This window comes from Salvia splendens, chromosome 4, assembly GCF_004379255.2.
Source record: "Salvia splendens isolate huo1 chromosome 4, SspV2, whole genome shotgun sequence".
NCBI lineage: Eukaryota > Viridiplantae > Streptophyta > Magnoliopsida > Lamiales > Lamiaceae > Salvia > Salvia splendens.
In genome coordinates this window covers 1,273,962-1,295,372 of record NC_056035.1, presented here as the reverse complement: position 1 = coordinate 1,295,372, position 21,411 = coordinate 1,273,962, and the positions used below count along the sequence as shown (strand labels likewise).

Below are 21,411 nucleotides of genomic sequence, written 5' to 3'. Positions count from 1 at the left end.
AATTTCGAATAAATTTAACTTCTGAAAATTGCTTCACCGTTTTTATATGTAAGCTGTACGTACATTGTTAAGTATTCTCATTTTGACCCCCATAATTCTTTGTTAACTCTTTTCGAGGCCAGAATTAAAACTTTATAAACCATTTAAGCCCAATTTTGGATAGAAATTAAACTGGAAAAATTTTCCCCCTAAATTTGTAAATTGCTATGATAAATTTTGAAGTAGTAATTTGAATCAAGTGTGAATCAAATTTAGTGATATTTAGTAGTACATGAATAAAAGTTTTGAAGATTAAAATTGGTAAATTGTAGTAGTAAATTTTTTTTAAAATGACATCATTTAATACCTTTAGTCAGGTGCGTTGTCAATTTTAATATATGTACGCATTACGTTGAAAATTTCAATGTATTTTTTTACTATGAGATAATTAAGAAAAATATTAAAATTATGAGATAGTTAACCATTTTCAGAAGTTGCAAGATAGAACATAATTAACATAATTTCATTAAATTTCATGGGTATTTTTAGCCATTTACCCACTAAAATAATTACTTCGTACTCCATGTTTGTTCATATTGGGCCTGAACACCAAAATGAAGAATTGGGCTTTCTTTCTTCTTTAAGAAAAACTGAAATTAGTCCATAACTTCCGAAAGTTAGCTTCTTGACATAAATGAAAATATAAGGAGTAGTAAAAAGCTGTAAATTTCCCATAATTATTATGCTGAAAAACATTCTATTGAAGGAAATAGAAAAAAAAAACTGTAAATTTCGTATAAGAAAGAGATATTGAATCGAAAATATTCTTTTATAGTAACAAAATTTTTGAGTAATGATGGATCTATGATAGAATTTGGACCTCCCTCTCGATTAATAAAATGATTTGTTGAGATATTTACCAAACTCATCTTCTTTCTTTTCTCCACAAGTATATATATAAGTCGATGGTTTAGTTATAAAAAAAGTAAAGGGTGATTAAATTCAATAATATACATATAAATAGTAGTATTTTGGAAAGTAGTTTGTAATTAATTAATTTAGGGTAAAGAGAGACAAATTCTTTACTTTGTGCATAGGGTACCTAATTCTTATAAATATTGGAATTATTTGAGAAGAATTCATATTTTTCTCTCGTAACTCTCTTTTATATTTTTCGAACAGATCCTTGCACTATAAGTAGGTACTTGAGAATTCTAGAGCCTTTGATATTCTGAATTAATCGTTCATCTTCCTAAATTCTCCCAATATGTATATAAACAAACCGAGATGATGAATGCTTATGATGTTGTTGTTGGGCCTAAGTCTAAAGAAGAAGAGGAGATGCAAAGGGAGTCTTATTTCTTGACGAGCGCATAAGTGACAATAAGTGGCGTGCTGTTATAATTGATAGTGGAAGTTGCGCTAACTCTTTATTTATACGGGATTCGGGGCTAACTACTCAAAAAGACCTTATCTCGCGGTTGGAAGCTTGCACGTAATGGTGGAAGAGCATGCCGATTTCAATGGAAATTAAAGCTAATTCTTTGAGCAAGTGTTGGTTTAGTGATTATGTTTCAAAATAAGAGATATTTTTTTATCTTCTTGGCTTTTCTTTGTTGCTTAGGATTTGTTACACTAAATTGATTTGTCTAAGTTCGTTTTACAAGATTTCGATTAATAAAATTCACGTGTTTTAGAGTCAATCTTGATTCAAGGTTCATGTGTAACAAATGCACCATTCAAATTATTTAGTAAATCAAGTATGCCAAGGATTTAATTTCATGTTTTTTTATAATAAAATGAATTCATGAGTACTGATAGACATAATACACGAGAAAAGATAAATATTTAGTAGTACATAATACCTCTCAATTTTAAACTTTATATACTTAATTATATTACTCTATTACTTAATTGTTTTTTATATAAAAATTATAGTCGAGGATCAAAAAATATAGAAATAAATCCCTGTAATATTAATTTATATTTTCATTCCTTTATTTTTGTTAAAGAAACTAACTAATAATATGGACTGCAGTGGAAAGTACGTACGGTGGGGGAGTTATTCTTCAAGATAATATCTATTTTCAATTAATTTCATTTTCTTTTTTACTTAAGCATTTAGTAACCAATTCTTATTGTAAAACTTTTAACCATGAATATTTTATGCTCTTATAATGAAACTTGTAATGAACATATAATAGACTATCCCTTATAATGAAGTGTTAGTATATGCATAATGTTCATTACAAGGGACAGTTCATTACAAGCGCATAAAAATATTCATTGTTTAGTAATTTTGCAATAAGAATTGTTTGTATTTTAAAGCATTCATATATAGGGGTGCGTTATTCTCATTTTCACCTCTTAGATCCTTTTTCCTTCTTAATATTACGCGTTAGATCTAAGGCATCAACGGATCAGATTGATTCTATAAATCTGGTTCCGTGTTGCATTATAGAAGGGGGTTGTATGCATTACAGGGTTATTATTGACATTTGATGGAAAAGGAACTGCCACATTTTCGTATCTGCGAATAATGCACCACATGGTAACGAGTAATGCATATAATTGAATATATAATGCACAATATGTGAACTACAATGTTTCGTTGTTTGGCACATGGTCCTTATTTCTCCTAAGAGTTTAATAAGTTTAGGGGCTAGGGTTTAGTACGTACACATTAATAATGAATTGTAAACCGCTACGAATACTGCACCACATGGTAACGAGTAATGGATATAATTGACTATATAATGCACAATTTGTGAACTGCAATGCATACGAACAAGATGTGCTGTGTTATGATGTTTGACACACGTTTCTTGTTTCCCCTAAGGGTTTAATAAGCTTAGGGGCTAGGGTATAGTACATACGCATTAATAACAAATTATAAAACGATACGAATAATTCACCAAATTGTCACGAGTAATGGATGTTATTAACTATATAATGCACAATATGTGAACTGCAATGCATACGGATAACATGTATCATGTTATGATGTTTGACACACGTTTCTTGTTTCCCCTACGGGTTTAATAAGCTTAGGGGCTAGGGTATAGTACGTTGACATTACTAACAAATTGTTGTTATTGGAATATACATATGTGCATTATTTGGTTTAGGTAGTGCATTATGTAGCTGTTAATTGTCATTATCTGAGTATATTATGCATTATTAGAGGTATTATGTATATGGGTTAATCAACGCAGTGAAGATTACATACGTGCATTTAGTAATGTCTACGTACTATACCCTAGCCCCTAAGCTTATTAAACCCTTAGGGGAAACAAGAAACGTGTGTCAAACATCATAACATGATACATCTTATCCGTATGCATTGCAGTTAACATATTGTGCATTATATAGTTAATAACATCCATTACTCGTGACAATTTGGTGTATTATTCGTATCGTTTTATAATTTATTATTAATGCGTACGTACTATACCCTAGCCCCTAAGCTTATTAAACCCTTAGGGGAAACAAGAAACGTGTGTCAAACATCATAACACAACACATTTTGTTCGTATGCATTGCAGTTCACAAATTGTGCATTATATAGTCAATTATATGCATTACTCGTTACCATGTGGTGCATTATTCGTAGCGGTTTACAATTCAGTGTCAAACATCATAACACAGCACATCTTGTTCGTATGCATTGCAGTTCACAAATTGTGCATTATATAGTCAATTACATGCATTACTCGTTACCATGTGGTGCATTATTCGTAGCGGTTTACATTTCATTAGTAATGTTCCGGCCATTATTAGATTACTATTGTACCCTCATAATGCACAAAATAGGACCAATAATGCAACACGGGATTAATTACCCAATGTTGATCTTGACCGTCCATTTCTCTAATCTAATGGCTGATATTAAGAAGGAAATAGGAGGAAATATAGGAAAAGGAAATGAATACATCCCTTCATATATATATATATATATCTATATATATTATTAATATATTGACCACAAGAGTTCATTTCTGATAAGATTTTATAATTAAACCCTCAATTGTAAACCAAATCTCCCTTCCAACCCACCAAAAAAGCTCAAAAATATTTTTTTTAATCGGGAAGGAATGTCCAAATTCTGTGAACAGTTACAGTGATAATTTTATTTAATGAAGATAGAATCAAATCTTCATGTACAAATTTCATTATTCGAAGTATATGACTTATTTTCTCAATAATTGTAGTATACGATTTAAAAGCCATAATACGTTAACCTAAACTCATATTAATTTTTTTTTCAATAATATATAGTAGTACTAGTATGATTTGAGTTCCAGTACATTGTGCGTTATTCAATAAAATTCCAAAAAAGAGAAAATTCGAGAGGAAACAAATAAACCATTGGAATTCTAAGAAAAAAAAATTCCTTCAATAATGTAAATATTTCCTAACAGTATTAACCACAAGAGTTAATTTGTTTGAATGATATGATTTTCTAATTAAACCGTCGATTTATAGATAAAGGAAGGTAATAAAGAGGAAGGGAGATTTGGTCTTCTTCCAACCATTTTTTATTTTTATTTTTAATTCGGAAGGAAAGTTCAAACTCTGTTATGGACAGTGATAACTTTATACAAGCATAATTGGGGACTGGTTTATTTTAAGAAAAACTAACACTTTTTTTAAGATCCAATTAATTTTAAAAAAACACACACAATCTTTCCTTAATAATAAAATAAACCAGTGATAAATTATTCACCATTAGTTATTTATTAAAAAAAACAATTCATAGTAAAATTTGCATTAAAAAATTAAAAGTGTATGGATTTATACGGCGTAATCCCTTAATTTGGTAAAGCATAATGAAAATTATACTAAAATCTAAATTAAGTATATTTGCATTAATCACGCATTCATGAATTAAGTAGTGATTAGTTTGTGAGAATTAACTAGGCATTGAATGAAATACCCAATGTAAATTGTACTCCCTCCGTCCCGGGCTACTCGCACATTTCCTTTTCGGCACAGAGATTAAGGAATGAGTGTATAGGAAAGTCAAAAATGACGGCTGTAGGTGAATTTCTTTACTAAAAATGGAAAGAGTGCAAGTAACTTGGGACGCCCAAAAAGGAAATAAGTGCGAGTAGTGCGGGACGGAGGGAGTAATAAGCCAAAGAAAAACAAGCCGAGTCGACATCATATTCTCTCCCCTGGCCTAGTTAGGAAAAAGCCTAAAGCTACGTGATGTCACATACAGATATAAGCCATATGCCAATCACCTGAAATCGAGGAAAATGTTTTATGTTAGTCAGTGTATGTGTAGGGAAAGAGAAGATCTGGTGCTTACCGCCTCCAGATAGATTGGTGATGTCTTCCTCCATAGGTGGAATTGGAATTGGAATTGGAATTGGAATTGGAATTGGAATTGGAATTGGATCTATTTTCCTATGGTTGGGCAGAGATGTATTATTAAATAATCTGATACAAACTAATAGTATGGTACTTGTCACGCCCGTATTTTCTAGGGGAGGATTAAAGAAGCAGGGAAGAAAGGGGAAAACAACACAAATCGACCATAGCTCGAAACAAATGAGAATATCTCGAATAAAATCAGAGTATCTCAACAATACATGAACTCAAAAGAAGGACAACTACTCAGCGGAAGCATTTGAGAGAAAGAATATGCCACGTGTGAAGACATGACACACTAGACACTTAGATTTCTTCAACACCCACCGCGCTCGTCACGCTCAACCTGCACATTTTAAAAAAGAAATGCAGGGCTGAGTACTTGATGCACTCAGTGGACTCATGCCGAAAACATTTTATAAAATATTGTGTCAGCATTTAAAAGTGAACTCGGGGTTTTACAAAAGACAAAGTCACCAAAACATTTTCTCGCTCAAAAGTATGGTTGCAACTCATTTTTCTCTCTCCTCGTAACATATCTGAACCTCATATGTGAAACGAGAACGTGGCCACATTCTCGATCACCGGACCGGCCAACTCGAAAGCTAGCGCACAATCCCCTCTGTGTACACTAGCTTGAATAGAGACTCACTCCCTAAACAAACCCGAATTCGATTAAACTCATAACTTCTAGTAGGGTCTCACTCCCCACTAGGGCGATCAGATAGACACATCCTCAAAAACAAAATACGGCATGACACAATATATTTGGAATTTAAGTTCATAACTCATACTTGAAAGATATTGCGTAAATTTAAAAGTAAGCCTACACAATAATGTAGGATAGAAAAGCCCACCTCGTTCTCTTAATATTCTTAACTTGAAAACTCACACTTCGCCTTATTCGCTTGCGAAAGAAAACCCTTTTGAAAATAAAATAATAAACTCATCAACTCAAGAAAACATCTAATTAGAATGCATGTATACTACGTGTGTGCTCGTTTTATCCTTGGTCTCTTCTTAGGAGACTTATCTTAAAAGCTCCGTCCAACATCATGTCAAGAGTTTCTTAATTAATCGATAGGGATCAATTAACATAGCCCACCAAACAAAATACTCCAACCCATTACTAAACTACCACTGCCGACCCAACATAAAAAAAATAAAATCAAGTGGCCCAAAATCCTAAAATTCTCGTAACAATTTAACAATCCAACTAAGTTAAAATACTCATCCCAATCATATTACGTTCTCTTTTTATATCCCCAATTTCAACCCTTTCTCTTTCTCTTTCCTGCATCTCACCTTCTTCTTCCAACACGTAACACACAATCCTCCTCTCGTTAAGTCCCAAATAAAAATTCCCAATTCGAAACTGAAACTCTCTAAATCGCACACTCTCTCAATTTCCTTCTCCTCCATCCTACGTTTATTCGCCGACCCCAGCCCATAACTGTCGAAGACCGGCCGCCGTTTCTGCCTGCTGTCCTTCCTCTGTCGTTACCTTCTCTCTTTCTTCTCCTCCTTTCCCAAATCAAATTAGGATCTTTACTCCCAAACTCTCTTCTCTAATTTCTTAAGTCGATTGACTATTGCTAAACAAAGTTATACTCCTATATATGAAAAACGTGTCGGGTTTGTGTGTGTACTAAATTAGCCCAAAATCAATCATAACTCAAAATGGGCCAAAACATACATCAGCATATGAGTTTCCATGATGAGAAAAAAAGATCACAACATTCGATACTTATGGCTACTGTGACACCATCCATTGTGAAATCTTTGTAGAAACAACCACTTATATAGATATCCCGTATAACACTAAAAGGTTATTGGTCGTAAAAGCATTTTCACCACATTTTGTTGCTCAAGATCCAATATCTAGATGTATAGCATAATGTTCGATCCCTTAGCAGCTCGCTATAAGCGGTACGTAAAAGCTGAAAATTTAACACCTCGTGTTCTTGGTTATATCGATGCCTCTAGTTGGTGTATCACTTTTACGCATATCTGATTATAGAAACTTATTCCCCGTGTGCATTCGAAAAGCTCAACCTCACCCTTTCCTCCAAGTCTAGTATCAAGAACTCGAAAATTGATCAAGCAGTCTTACTTGGATATGAACTGATTTCAAAATTGTAGCAAAACTGCTGAAAGTGTCTTAATCAGAAAGGCTGCAGAATTAATCAAGAACACAAGAACAACATTTCTAGCTCGACTCTTCTTAATCTCACCACCAACTTGAGAAATTTGGCTTGTAAACCCTTTGAACTTGACTCTTCTTAAACAAAGCAAGGACTAAACCCATTGAACTTGACACATCCATCCTAAGAATTAGATGGTTTAAACGATATCAAATAAAATCCCTAGAGCTTGAGAATTTACTTCTGATGAGAGCTCGAAAGAATATGAGGTAGGTCATGAAAACATGATAAAACTGAATTAAATCTCAAATTCCATAGTAGGCTGCCAAATAAGATATTTCAATTGTCAAATCAAATTTGCAAAATTTCGGCATCAATGAATGATGGCTCAAACATGACTTGAGATGATCAATCGTGGGAGGGTTTAGAAACATAGACAAATGTCATGAAGTAGCACTGATCAAGGTTCGACGACATCATGTTATTGAATAATGAAATCACATCAATGGATTCACGGGTTGCAACCAACGTGAAGTGAACTTTTTAGGAAAATCAGTTATATCAAACACGTTAAGGAAAAAGAGAACATGACCGCCTTAACTTGTGTTGCAGAAAGAAAAATCATTGCATGAAACAATATATGTAGTGAAACTGAGCTAAAAAGAATTTCACTTCTGCAAGAAAGAACTTACCGCATGCATAGTTACGAAACAAAAAGGTGTACAAAAGTTCCAAGAAGAATATTCCATCCTTTGAAGAAACATGTATGGGAGATGTGATCATACTGAAGGTCATAACTGCAAACATCTTTAGGAATAAAGTACAATGATGGAAGCTCATAAGGTCAAAATATTGTCCTTACGAAAGATGAATCAAAGAAGACTACTAATCAAGTTGTCCAAAGTTACAAAGGCAATCATCAATTTTCAAGAACTAAAAGTGAGTCATGACTCGATATAGGAAAAGAAATAATGTGCAATAATTGCGAATTGTGAGTCAAACAAGGTGTTAAATAGACAAGGGCTCACCGTCAATTGAAATGTTCTAAAAAGAAAAAAAAATTCTTAGAATCCAAGTAAGTACTGTTGATTAAAATCATTCATTCTAGCTACGAAAGTCACACTCCATCGCTCATCTTTTGGAGGCCGAACATGGTAACATCGTTCTAAGAAACAGTGTATTCCAAGTTGATATTCATCACGTCATTACAACAAAAATAATTGTAGTCAGTCAAAAGCCATATCTTCATAATATTCTTGGCATGTTGTAAACGTGTTTCATGTAAAACATTTTAATCATCGTGCTTTTTTGCCTGCTATAAAGGTCGTCTCCATCGTGTCGCCGCTTTTAACAAAATTACGCGAGATAATGCTATATTGATTTGCATCGCGAGTATGATCTCTTGTCATTGCATAGCTACATCACTTAGCATCAGCTCTTCCTGTTTCGCACCTTTTTCGTGTTTGAAGCTTCATTCGTCTTCTCTATCCTCATCTTCTTGAAATCTTCCTCGTATTTTTTTGTCCTTATCATTCACGAAAAAAAAGATAGAAAATAGTAAAATGGTTCACACACTAAGCTTGCTCCAACGTTTCGCGCCATTCCAAAGATATAGCAAAAGTTCCATGGTCCACCGGCAAACATTCTACTCTCGATCTCCTTGTCTCGTATCTTGATAATCTAGGAATTTCGCCCCACTTTTCCTTTCTCATTCGTTTTCATCGCTCGGGAAAGCGATAGATAAATTGTCAACTTACAACTATAGTTCGCGCACGTTCCATCTAGCTTAGTCTTAGGAACTCTAAGTTCACAACACATTTCACCACCTCATAGATCAACAAATATCACATTTAAAGTCATTCATACTTCAAATAACAAGTATAATACACAACATTTCACTTTCCAAAACACAACGCTTTCACATTTCACATCTACCTTCAAAACAAACATTTTCTTCAAAACTCACACTTTTCTCAAAAAAAAATAATTCAACATCTCACTTTCAACTTTGAAGTACAAGTTTTGACTCAAAACTCAAAACATACTTGAACATCAACTTTCATCTTTCATGTAAAAACAAACAATCCATCGTCCCTCATCAAAACTCGTTCTTTTCTCAAACATCGGCAAATACTCTTCTCAACTCGAAATCAATCCCTTAAAGATTCTACTTCCTCCTTCTTATAAAAATTTTCTCCTATTTCTTTCTCAAAAATTTTCTCGTGGTCCTTTCTCCGAAACTTTCTCATAAAAATTTTCACATAAAAAATATATTACCTCTTTCTTGGTTGAGCGTGGCGAAGCGGGATGTTGAGCCTTCCAAATTTAACCTGATTTTAGTCTAGCGAATCGAATCTAGACTAAGACTGAAAAAGACTCTCGGGTCCAGAACGAAAGAAAAACCTGGCTCTGATACCACTTTGTCACGCCCGCATTTTCTAAGGATAGAAAACACGGTTGATCGCGACTAGGGGAGGGTTAAAGAAGCAGGGAAGAAAGGGGGAAAACAGCACAACTCGACCATAACTCAAAACAAATGAGAATAGCTCGAATAAAATCAGAGTATCATTTCAACAATCTACAACTTCAAATGAAAATATCTCAACAATACACGAACTCAAAAGAAACAATATTCAGCAGAAGCATTCGAGAGTAGAATACTATTATGTATGAAGACATAATATATTCAGAAAATTTTATTTACTATCTTCTTCACTTTCATACTCAACACCCACCGCGCTCGTCACCGCTCAACCTGCACATAGGGTAAACACATGCAGGGCTGAGTACTTGATGCACTCAGTGGACTCATGCCGAAAACATTTTCAATAAAAATATTTATCATGCCATTAACGAGTGATCACGGGGTTTTAACTTTGAAAGGGCCCGAGTCACTAAAACATTTCACCAACATCATAATCACCATCAACCTCAACGTCATCAACATCACCATACCATATCCGAACATACATGACAAGGAATGTGGCCACATTCCAAGCCACTAGACCGGCCAACTTAAAGAGATAGTTCACGATCTACTGGGTGTACACTAGCCTGAGTAGGGACTCACTCCCTAGTCAGACCCGAATTCGATTAACCATACATGGCAAAAGCCACTTCAGATAGGTCTTATAGCAACACAAAAATATGGCCTGACAAACATATTTCGCAACAAATAAATATACTTAGGACATCGTCCTTATTTAAAAAAAAACACACCTCAAAAGCTTAACTCCTCAACTTGTCAATCGGTTCCGTTGTCAAAAAGCATGCAAAATCCCTTTTTAAAAGAACATAATATGCAAAAATTAGACTTTAAGAAATAATTTACTTCCAACAATACATGCATGTATAAATCTTACCCTTCGATCCCTCCGTCCGAGCTCTCGTCATTCTCGTATACAAATTCTAGTCCAACTCAAATAAACAAGCATTAGCCTCCTAATTAGATCATTAGCCCATACTACTATTTATCAATATTGCTTGAATTATATTAAATGGAACAAGGGGCAATACTCACCTCTCTTATTCTCATTACGTTAACTTCCAAAAATGGGATTTGAAAAAGACCCAATTCCTTCCTCAGTCATCCATCACTTCTTTCTTTCTCTCTCTCCCATCCGTCGCCTACTCTCTCTCGCTTCAAAATTTGTTCACACAATCAGAGAATAAAACGATCTCTTTCCGTAAGCATTCACATTTGGTTAATTAATTTAGGGAATAAAACGATATCTTTCCGTAATTTATGCTTAAAAATTATAATTATATCTTGAGTAAGTAAGTAACTCTTAGATGGCAATTGGGACCAAATCCACCAAGAATTTGGTCTCACCCGGTTGGAGTTATTTATAGTTTACAGTTAATCTTTGAAATTTAACAATAAAACTTTTATTCTTTATTTATTTTGGCTATTTTATAAGGACCGGTTTTTGTAGAAGTTTCTAGGGAATTCTTAAAGAAATATTTTCAATTGTTAGCTATATGAATTAGATAAGATTCTTATTTCTTTTAACTTCAATTTTTCATACTACCATTAGCACCCCAAATAGTGATTAAGGTATATGTTTGGGATTGAAATGTCAAGAGTTTGAGTTTCGCAACATTTATAGTTAATTATTAGCTCGCAATAACTATGTAATGTGATGTATATTATTAACCATGTCTAGATTAATTATTTTCTCCTAATCGCAACATAATTACAGTTGTAGAACCAGTTTACCAGTAGCACACACTGTTTCACCATAGTTACACCTTTTTAACAACCACATCTCTTATGGCTTCCACGGAGGAAGAAATCTTCTCCACACACCTTACCAAATCTTGAAGAACCGATAAAACAGTTGGTGAAGGGGGTGAAGACTCTTCTTGCGCAGCAGACTTTGCATTCAGAGATTCCAAGGAGCTTTCATTGAGCTGGGGAACCTCCTGGTTTCCTTTTGCTTTAGCCTTCACCGAATTTTCATGAACTGCAGAATCAAGATGCTTCTGAAAATCAGAAGGCTTTAGGCTTTTACAACCATCAGTGGCATACACACTGGAACGTCCTTTCTTATCCTTGCCAGCAAACTCCCAACAGACAGAACAACTCCTTGAGTATTGAGAATGACTATCGCTTCATACGAATAGAAACATCAAAATTTTAACGCTGGCGAGAAATTACCATGGATTTGTAGGTCAGCTTCGAGCAGTTCATCGTCTTGAATTGCATTGACATTATCTATGAAATATGGAGTACAAAATAACATATTAAATTCGAACGGAAACATCTAAACTTCATAAATTGGTGAGAACTTACCCTGGAATTGCAAGTCGGTTTCGAACGGTTCCTCATTTCGAATTGCATTGCCATTATCTATGAAATAGAGTACAAAATAACATTAAATCATAAGGATACATTGACCGGTGAAATGAGCTACATAGGTTGGCCCGGTGAAATCACGTAGTTGACCTTTACAATTTTGAATAATAGAATCAACCGCATAAGTTGATTCGATTGATCAATAACAAATGAATTGATTTGTCAGCAAGTGGTTGTATATGTCGGTGAAATGAGCCACATAGGTTGACCCGGTGAAATCACGTACTTGACATTCACAATTTTGAATAATAGAATCAAATTAGTAATGTGAGCATTGGTAATTTCTAATGAAACAATGATAATGCTACGAGTATAAGATAACCATACCAGAATAATCATACATATAGAGAAAATTATATATATAATCATACAACGAGAGAAAATACAATGATCATACAACCAGAGAAAATACAATGATCATTCACAAAAACTTTTTCAACCACCTGCCTACATCACTTTTCGATGAAAATTTTATGGGAAATAGACACTTATTTTATTTATGGCGAGTAGAGTTGAGTTTGAGAATACATGTCTCATTTGTTAAATGCGGGACCCACGTTAATGTTATAGGGAATTGAAATAGACACTTATTTTATTTTATGGGGAATAGGTAACGTTACATCAAATCATATCTTTTTTTATATATAATATGTCCATTCTTCATTCTCTTCATTCCCTCTCTAAATCCACCGTTCCAAAATTTCCCCATTTCTTCTATCTTCTAACAAACTATTTTCAGTCACCAATGTCAATGTTCTCCAAAGTGTATCCATGCCCAAATTTGTTGTTTCACTCCAATTTCCTTCTTCAATGTACAACATGTAGAATTGAACTCCCATCCACTCCAATTTCTATGACTTCTCCCAAATTCCCAAACATGAAACCATCAAGCTCTCAACAAGAGACTCTATTCTTTTATGGTTTTACTCTATTTTATTTCGTTACTATGCTAAACTATTGTTTAAGAGTAAGAAATAATGTGTTACATTTTCCGGCTTACCGTATAGCGTGCTTCAGAGGATTAAATTTTTCGGTGTCATATATAAAGCATCTGTGTCTCACTACATCGATCAAAAAATCTTCCCCCTTCCCCAATTCACCATCGAAATTCAGCAACCACATCCACGGCAGCTCCCTCCTCGTCGTGAGTTTTCTGTTTTACTCTTCTCTGAGCTCAAATCAGTTTTCGTTTTACTTTTCTCTTAGCTCAGTGACTTAGATAAAATGATTGTTTCCTATTTTTGAGATTTGCGCTGATTTTCGTCATTATTGATTTCTTGTCGCAATGAACTAATATTCATGATAGCTTTAAATCTCACCGTTAATTTGCGCGATTTATGATTTTGCGCGATTTGATTTCAGTTCGCTATTATCTAGGATGTTGTATGGAGTGTGATTATTCAATTCTGTAAATAGCGCTTTACTTGTTTTGTAGAGGTAATCGTTGGTTCTGGATGGAATGAGTCCTTGGCTGGTCATCATCCCTGTAGCCATCCAACGGTGGATGAAGAAGGACGTCAAACTGTTATATGCCTTTCTTGTTTTTTCTTTGGTCCTATAGGCAAAAGCTCCTATTCAAACTCTGGCAGCCGCAACTTTAGGGATCAGGATTTCAGGTACCATGTATGGGGCTAGAAACACAAGGTTGCACACCAAGCCTTTCTTGCATTCAATCAAGGTAAGCCTGTGGTTGATTGAGGGAGTTTTGTTCCTGTTTTAACTGAAATTAGTGCTTGTCCTGTTTTTGATGGTGAAGTGCTAATATTTTCTTGGATGTAGGGAATGTTGATTTAGGAGTTGCAAATTTGGTTGGTAATGAGGTTGAAGCTATTCCTCTAGTTGTTGATGGAGGGAACGATGCAGGGAATGCTGATTTAGGAGTTGCCATTGTGGTTGGGAATGAGGTTGCAGCTATTCATCCAGTTGTTGATGGAGGGAACAATGCAAGGAATGTTGATTTAGGAGTTGCTATTGTGGTTGGGAATGAGGTTGATGCTATTCCTCCTGTGTTTTTTTAAATCAACATTCCTTTCATTGTTCCCTCCATCAACAACTGGATGAATAGCTTCAACCTCATTCCCAACCACAATACCATCTCCTAAATCAACATTCCATGCATCATTCCCTCCATCAACAACTAGAGGAATAGCATCAACCTCATTACCAACCAGATTTGCAACTTCTAAATCAACATTCCCTACATCCAAGAAAATATTAGCACTCCACCATCAAAAACATGATAAACACTAATTTCAGTTAAAACAGGAACAAAACTCCCTCAATCAACCACAGGCTTACCTTGATTGAAAGCAAGAAAGGCTTGATTGAAAAAACAATGCATATAACAGTTTGACGTTCTTCTTCATCCACCGTTGGATGGCTCCAGGGATGACGAACAGCCAAGGACTCATTCCATCCAGAACCAACGATACCCTCAACAATCTAAAGTTATTTAATAAAATTGTTGGATCATCCCCGAAGAAAAAGCGGACAAGTGATGCGGATTCCAGAGATTTAATTAGTGGAGTTGGATACTTATCTTTCAATAACTTGCTTTGAATGCGGCGCTGAGAATGTATGGCTTGTGGAATGCTCTGCTCATCCAACACACATAGAAACTTCAACTTTCGAGCTTCTCTCAAACACATATCCCTCACCAGGTCATGCATTTTGCATGATTTTACTTTCCCATAGTCACTGCATTTTTCAACTATAAGAAGATTTCTATCGACAAGCTCTTTAATATACTCTTCTGCTGCCTCTTCCAAACTTTTCCATTTTAAGTGGTTTTACAAATCCCTCAGAAACAAGAAGTCTGATGAGTTTTGAGATTTTAATCTCTTTATCTTCACTGTATCTTCCCATGTAGAGAAAACATGGTTTTAAATGAACTGGCAAATTATTATAACTCATGTATAACACTTGCAAGCAACTCTCGTTATCATTCAAATTCACTACTGAACTTAAATTCTTTTCAAAAGATCTCCAACTTTCTTTTGTTAGCTCAGACTTTGATAAGAGTCCTCCGATCACAACAATTGACAATGGAAGTCCCTTACAACCTTTCAGAATCTTCTTTCCATTGTCATCCAACTCAAGAGGACAACTTTCTTTTTTACAAAATAGGTCCCAACTTGCATCCTCACCCAAAAGTTTCATATCTAGACCACTGGAGTAGTTGAATTGAGATGTCAAGTTTGATAGTCTTGTTGTCACTACTATTCTACTCCCATTTTTACTATCCGGGAAGAATCTCCTGACTCGATCCCATGCTCATCCATCACCAAAAAATACTTCCTTCCTATTAAATATTTGTATAGATGATCTCCTAACTCATCTTCACCCAAATCTTTCCTATCATATTCTCCTTATTCTTTTTGTTTACTAGATCAAGAACTTGTCTAAGAATCCTATCATTCTCCTTCTTATTCTTTTTGTTTACTAGATCAAGAACTTGTCTAAGAATTTCTCGTGCATTATATTCTTGAGAAATTGCAGACCACGCACAGACACTAAAAGATTCCTTGACAAGTGGACTTACATAGATATTTCGCGCAAGAGTGGTCTTGCCTATTCCACCCATCCCAACAATCGGGATAATTTGGCGAGCGGGTCCTCCTCCAGTGATCCTGTCCAGTATTTGATCCAAGACTTCATCAAAACCAACCATTGTAACTTCATGCGTAGTTGAAGCAGATCTAGACGAGCCTGCACCAGCAGCAGTGCTCACAGACTTTACGATGTGCAGTTTATCTTGGACTACCACCATCTTCTCTTTAATATCAATCTTGATCGAATCCATGTTTTCTATCACCTTCTACAGACCTATTGAAAGAAATTTATCACGCGACATGAAAACCAAAATGAGAGATTTTATTGTTTGTTGTAAATTGAACAAGACCTTGATAGAATTGAATGTAGCTGATGTTTTCTTCTTCATTTCTTAATTGAGTATGAATTTGATCAACGATATACGACTCGATCACATCTTCAGCTTCATAAGCCGCTTCAGCAATGCGACTCTCCCAGACTTCTTCTTCTTCTTCTTCTTCTTCTTCTTCTTCTTCTTCTTCTTCTTCTTCTTCTTCTTCTTCTTCTTCTTCTTCTTCTTCTTCTTCTTCTTCTTCTTCTTCTTCTAAGCCAACATGGGGAGAATAGCTTTCAAGAAATTTTTGGAGGGAAGTAATGAGTTCTGTGAGAGATTCAACCTGTCGTAAGAGTAGGACTAAAAAGAAAAAAAAATGTATACTGGATATGGATGAAGTAGTTTATTGTGATTTGTGGGGGCCATGTGAAAAGAAAACAATTCCTGCAAATCCACGTGATTTCAAATTATTTATTGCATAAAACACAAATCGTAAAGGTTATACATCATGCAGGAAGGTTGACTAATTATTAAATGGCATAACAAAGGTTCACTAATAATTAACTGACATGTAACTATTCTATAGCGATGCTTGTTCAAATATCCAAAGCCAGCTAGCTTATGAGTATTACGTTAAATTTTTTTTAAAAAAAACTATCTAAAATATGAATTAAATCTATAAAAAATATACTTCATCCGTCTTACTCAAAATGTCCACATCTTTTTTTTTAATTTATCTCTCTCAAGATGTGTCCACTTGTCATATTTGAAAACAAATTTCTCTCTCCTCTCTCGTTAAAATATCAATCACATTTATCAATCTATTTTATCATATTCAACTACTCCACCTAAGATTCCAAAATGAAAAGAGTAAATCATAATACATATCTCAAGAAATTTATCTCTGATGCTTGAATGAGTCATCCCAAACTATAAGGACATCCACAATAGGAATAGTCCAGCAATAGCTTAATCATAGCCTAGCCACAAACTCCTTCTGCCACATCATCAGCACTAAAAATCCTCCTGCCACATCATCAAAACAAGCAAATAGCTCAGCCATAGCCTAGTCACATCACTAATACCAATTATATAAAAATAAAATAATTAACAATCACACAATATACGGAATTTAATTTACGAGATATATACGGGAAACATTAATAATACTATTAAAATTTTAAAAAGTACAATAATTTAAAAAAAGTACAATAATTAAAAAAAATTACAATAATTCACTCCTCGTCTCTGTAGTCGTCTCCTCCGTCGCTGTCGCCACCCTCGCCTCCGCCTCCGTCGCCACCATCGCCGCCGCCTCCGTCGCTGCCGCCTCTACTTCCGCCGGTCTCCCTCTGTGCCGCCTCCAACTCGTCCTGCATGCTCATGAGCAATGTTTGAAGCAAACTTTTCTCCACGGGGTCCACCGTCGCCCGCCATTCGGCCATCGTCTTGACCATCTGAGCGTGCGTTTGTTGACGCGCGAAGAATTTGAGATCCGCTGTGGATTGGCCAAGGGGGGATGCCGACTGGACCTTCTGGGAACCCCCGGCGACCCCCCTCGCCTCCCGTTGAGCCCGCTTGTGCCCAACCGGGCGAGTTCGGCGAGCGAACGAACGAGGGGTCGGGACCTCCTAGGCCGTCTCGGGGAGGTCGTGGGAACCACCGCTGCTGCCCCTGAAATCACCGGTATAGTTCAGTCGTTGCTTCTTCAGCCAGCCAGCGTCGACACCTACTCAGAACTTCTCGGAGTCGTTCAGCACAAGATAGCAGTTCTAGTAGGTGAACTCCTTATACAACCCGGGCTGGGGGAATGCTTTCTCCGCTATCCTCCTGCAGTCTTCCTCCGTTTGGCCACTACTCTGCATGCGGAGGGCGTTGGCGTACAAACCCGAAAATAGGGAGACGACAGCCCTGATTCGGTCCCACCCCTTCCGGCAATCCTCCCCGTTGCATGGCCTCCCCTCCGGGCAAAATGTCTGTTAGGCTGCTGCTATCTTGCTCCACAAGTTGACGATCCTCTGGTTGTTCAAAACAAGAGGATCGTCGCAAACACTCACCCAAGCCTTGGACAGTGCGACGTTCTCCGCGTCTGTCCACCTCCTCCAGACCTGGCTATCCACACCCGGCTAGGACGACTCGCCCTTCTTCTTCGCCTTGCCCTTCTTCTTTGGGGAGCCCTGACCCCGCACTGCTCCCTCCATTTGATCGGGAGTTTCCGGAACCCCGAGCATATCAAACCCCAACTCCTCTAAGAAGAAAGACTCAAATTGCGTGAACTGCGACTCCGCTGGGGTCGATGTGTGCGAAGAAGCAGTCGAAAAATCAAAACTGGGGCGATAGACGTTTTCCTCCCCCGGCGTCCCCTGCGTCGCCGGTACCCCCCCTGTCGGGGGCTGCATCGGCGTCCCCCCTAGGCATCATCTACATCCCGGGTGCCCACCCCGGCATCATCTGCACACCGGGTTGCATCCTCGGTACCCGCTGCCACGCCGGCGTACTCCCCCCAGGTGCCATCCCGGGCATCATCCCCTGCCACGGGTACATGTTATAGTACCCTGGCATCGGACCCCATCCACCTCCCACGGGTACCGGGGGAGTTTGAGACCCGCTCGTCACTGGAGTACCTTCGTTGGTGTTCTCCATTTCTCGGTGTTGATCTTGTACATAAATTAAGATAGAGAGAGTACTCGTTAAAACAAGTGGTGCAAATGAAAATGACGTGCAAAGCGCGTATATATAGTGTTTCGGAAAAAAAAATCGTCTAGGCGATGCGCTAGGCGATCCGAACGCTGCAATAGCGCCGAGCGGATCGCCTAGCGCCACGAAATCGCCGAGCGCTAGGCGGTTTTTAATTCCGAAAATGGCTGGGTGATTGCAATGGACCGCCTAGCGCACCACCCAGCGCCGGCGCTCGGCTAGGCGCCTTTGCGGATGGCCTAATAAAGGAGTATATAAATAATCACATGGCGTGGAAAGTGGATCATGTCTGTGATCCTTTACATTGCAAAATGAAATGGTTGTTTCTCACTCAAAAACAATTAATGATATTCATAGTGCTATAACTTATGCTAAATTGCCGGAAAAATTATGAAATCTAGCTAAATTAATTAGGGAAAAATTGCTTAGAAAATCATGAAGTTTTGTGTTTGTGGATGAAAAATAATTCTGTTATTTCATTTTAGTTCTCCATCAAAATTGGTCTCGTTTTTATATAAAAAAAATTTCACCTCTTTTTTTGTCTTTTATAAATTCACTTTTTCTTTATATTTCATTCACTTTGTGAATTATGCAAAATAATTTTAGCATTATTTGGTATGTTAATACATTCTGTCATTTATATGGTTGATGGTGCTAATGATGGTTTACTGGTTGTTCTTAATTTGGCAGATTCATTTAAGGGAAGGGCTTCCTTATATGCCTAACCTATAGTTTCGCGTCGCCATGTGCACCATTGTCTTGTGCCGATAACATCTATAATATTTGCATGTCCTCATCTTAAGATGTTCACGTTCAAGGTTGGTATATTACTAGTGTAAATTCAAAGGGTCGTCAAATAATATTTTATGATTTCTTTTATATATGCAGTTTTATATATCTGAAGATCATGAAAGATGCCCAGACAGATATGTATATAAGCAAATTTATGACTATGGACCATCACATGATTATGGTTGCCCACACCAACGTCTCAAAATGCTAAAGTTTCAAGGATCGTGTGCGACCGATATCATCAAACTGATGACCTATATTTCAGTTTGTTGCAATGCATATCAACAGATAAATACTTGTACTGAAAATATGAGTGAGACTAAGGGACAAGCTCATATGGTCCATATGCAACAACTTCTATCCCAGTTGCCTCATCAAGTTGAATTCGAGTTTAGATAATACTAATGCACTTTCTTTGCCAATTTTGTGTGATTTTTTAACGTTCGACTTTGTTGTCCTTTGATTATATTATAGACACAAAACACAAAATATTTATTGTAGTGATATACAGTAGTTACGTTATTGAAAATGTGCATCGATTTGCAATTGTTTATTGAAGAAGGTATAACTGTATTTGCCTTGTAGATATTCTGGTGCAGTAGACATATCGTAGCTTTAAGTCTGTTTTTCAGTTTGATTTAGTGATTATAACACAAAACTTGTTAAAAGAATCAATATTTCATTATCATAAGAATTATATCTTTTATGTGCAATCTCTGTGTGTGTTTTTTAAAGAATCAATATGTCTTAAGCTTGGTTTATCCCTTTTTAAATCCAACTTTCCAAAAATAAATTTAAATACTTCCTTTCTCATTTCCAATTCAAGATTCTAATATTTTTCTTCAAAATTCCTAAATACCACCCGATTTTGGTGATCTATTGGGCTTATTAAGCCAAGTATATTTTATTTAAAATTTTTTAAATAGCTATATAATTCAAAAAGGTATGTATGACGTCATTCTATATTTTTGGTTGTTTTTCGATTCCTTCTCTTCATTCCATATTATTATATTGCTTCGTAGATTACAATTAATGAATGCAGTACCAAATCTTCATGTAAGAATTTCATTATTTACTATTAAGATTACTATATCTTTGGTTTTTTTCTAGATAATTTGTACTCCAATATGATTTGAAAACTAAAATACATTAACTCAGTGGCGGATCCAGGATCCGGAATCGGAGGGGGCGGAATATATAGTATTAGCTTGATTGAGTGAGGACATGGCTATTCTTTTCGTTGTTCGGGGTGACGCCGGAGGCAAACGGAGGGGGCGGACATGGTAATTTTACGTCCCGATAAGGGGAAAATAGTCGCACGGAGGGGGCGACCGCCCCCTCCTGCCCCCTAGATCCGCCACTGCATTAACTGTAAATCCTCATATTCAATATTTTTTGAATAATTTATAGTATATGATTGAGTTCCACTACATTGTACATTATTCTGTAAACTTCCCTCCGTTTTTAAAATATACTACTCCCTCCGTCCCATAATAGATGTCACACTTTCCTTTTTAGTTTGTCCCATAAAAGATGTTACATTTCTTTTTTTTTTAGAAAAGGGCGCGGGAGAGTGTGGAGATTGTGTGAATATCAGGTGGAGCCCTATGTTGTGGGGAGATGAAACATTAATTTCAGCTTAAGTTAATGATGGTTGTAGATCCCCTCATTAGATAATAATTTGTGTAGTAATTTAATAA

General features: G+C 36.2%; 1 protein-coding gene across 1 annotated transcript; it reads right to left on the bottom strand.

Moving 5' to 3' along the window:
- Positions 1 to 11,744: 11,744 nt before the first annotated feature.
- Positions 11,745 to 16,378, bottom strand: LOC121799809. Its single transcript, XM_042199295.1, has 5 exons — positions 16,259 to 16,378; positions 15,899 to 16,182; positions 12,295 to 12,351; positions 12,160 to 12,216; positions 11,745 to 12,065 (listed from the first exon to the last, which is right to left on the bottom strand). The coding sequence occupies exons 2-5, from the start codon at positions 16,157 to 16,159 to the stop codon at positions 11,745 to 11,747; spliced, it is 696 nt and encodes a 231-aa protein (XP_042055229.1). The 5' UTR covers positions 16,160 to 16,182; positions 16,259 to 16,378.
- Positions 16,379 to 21,411: the final 5,033 nt, after the last annotated feature.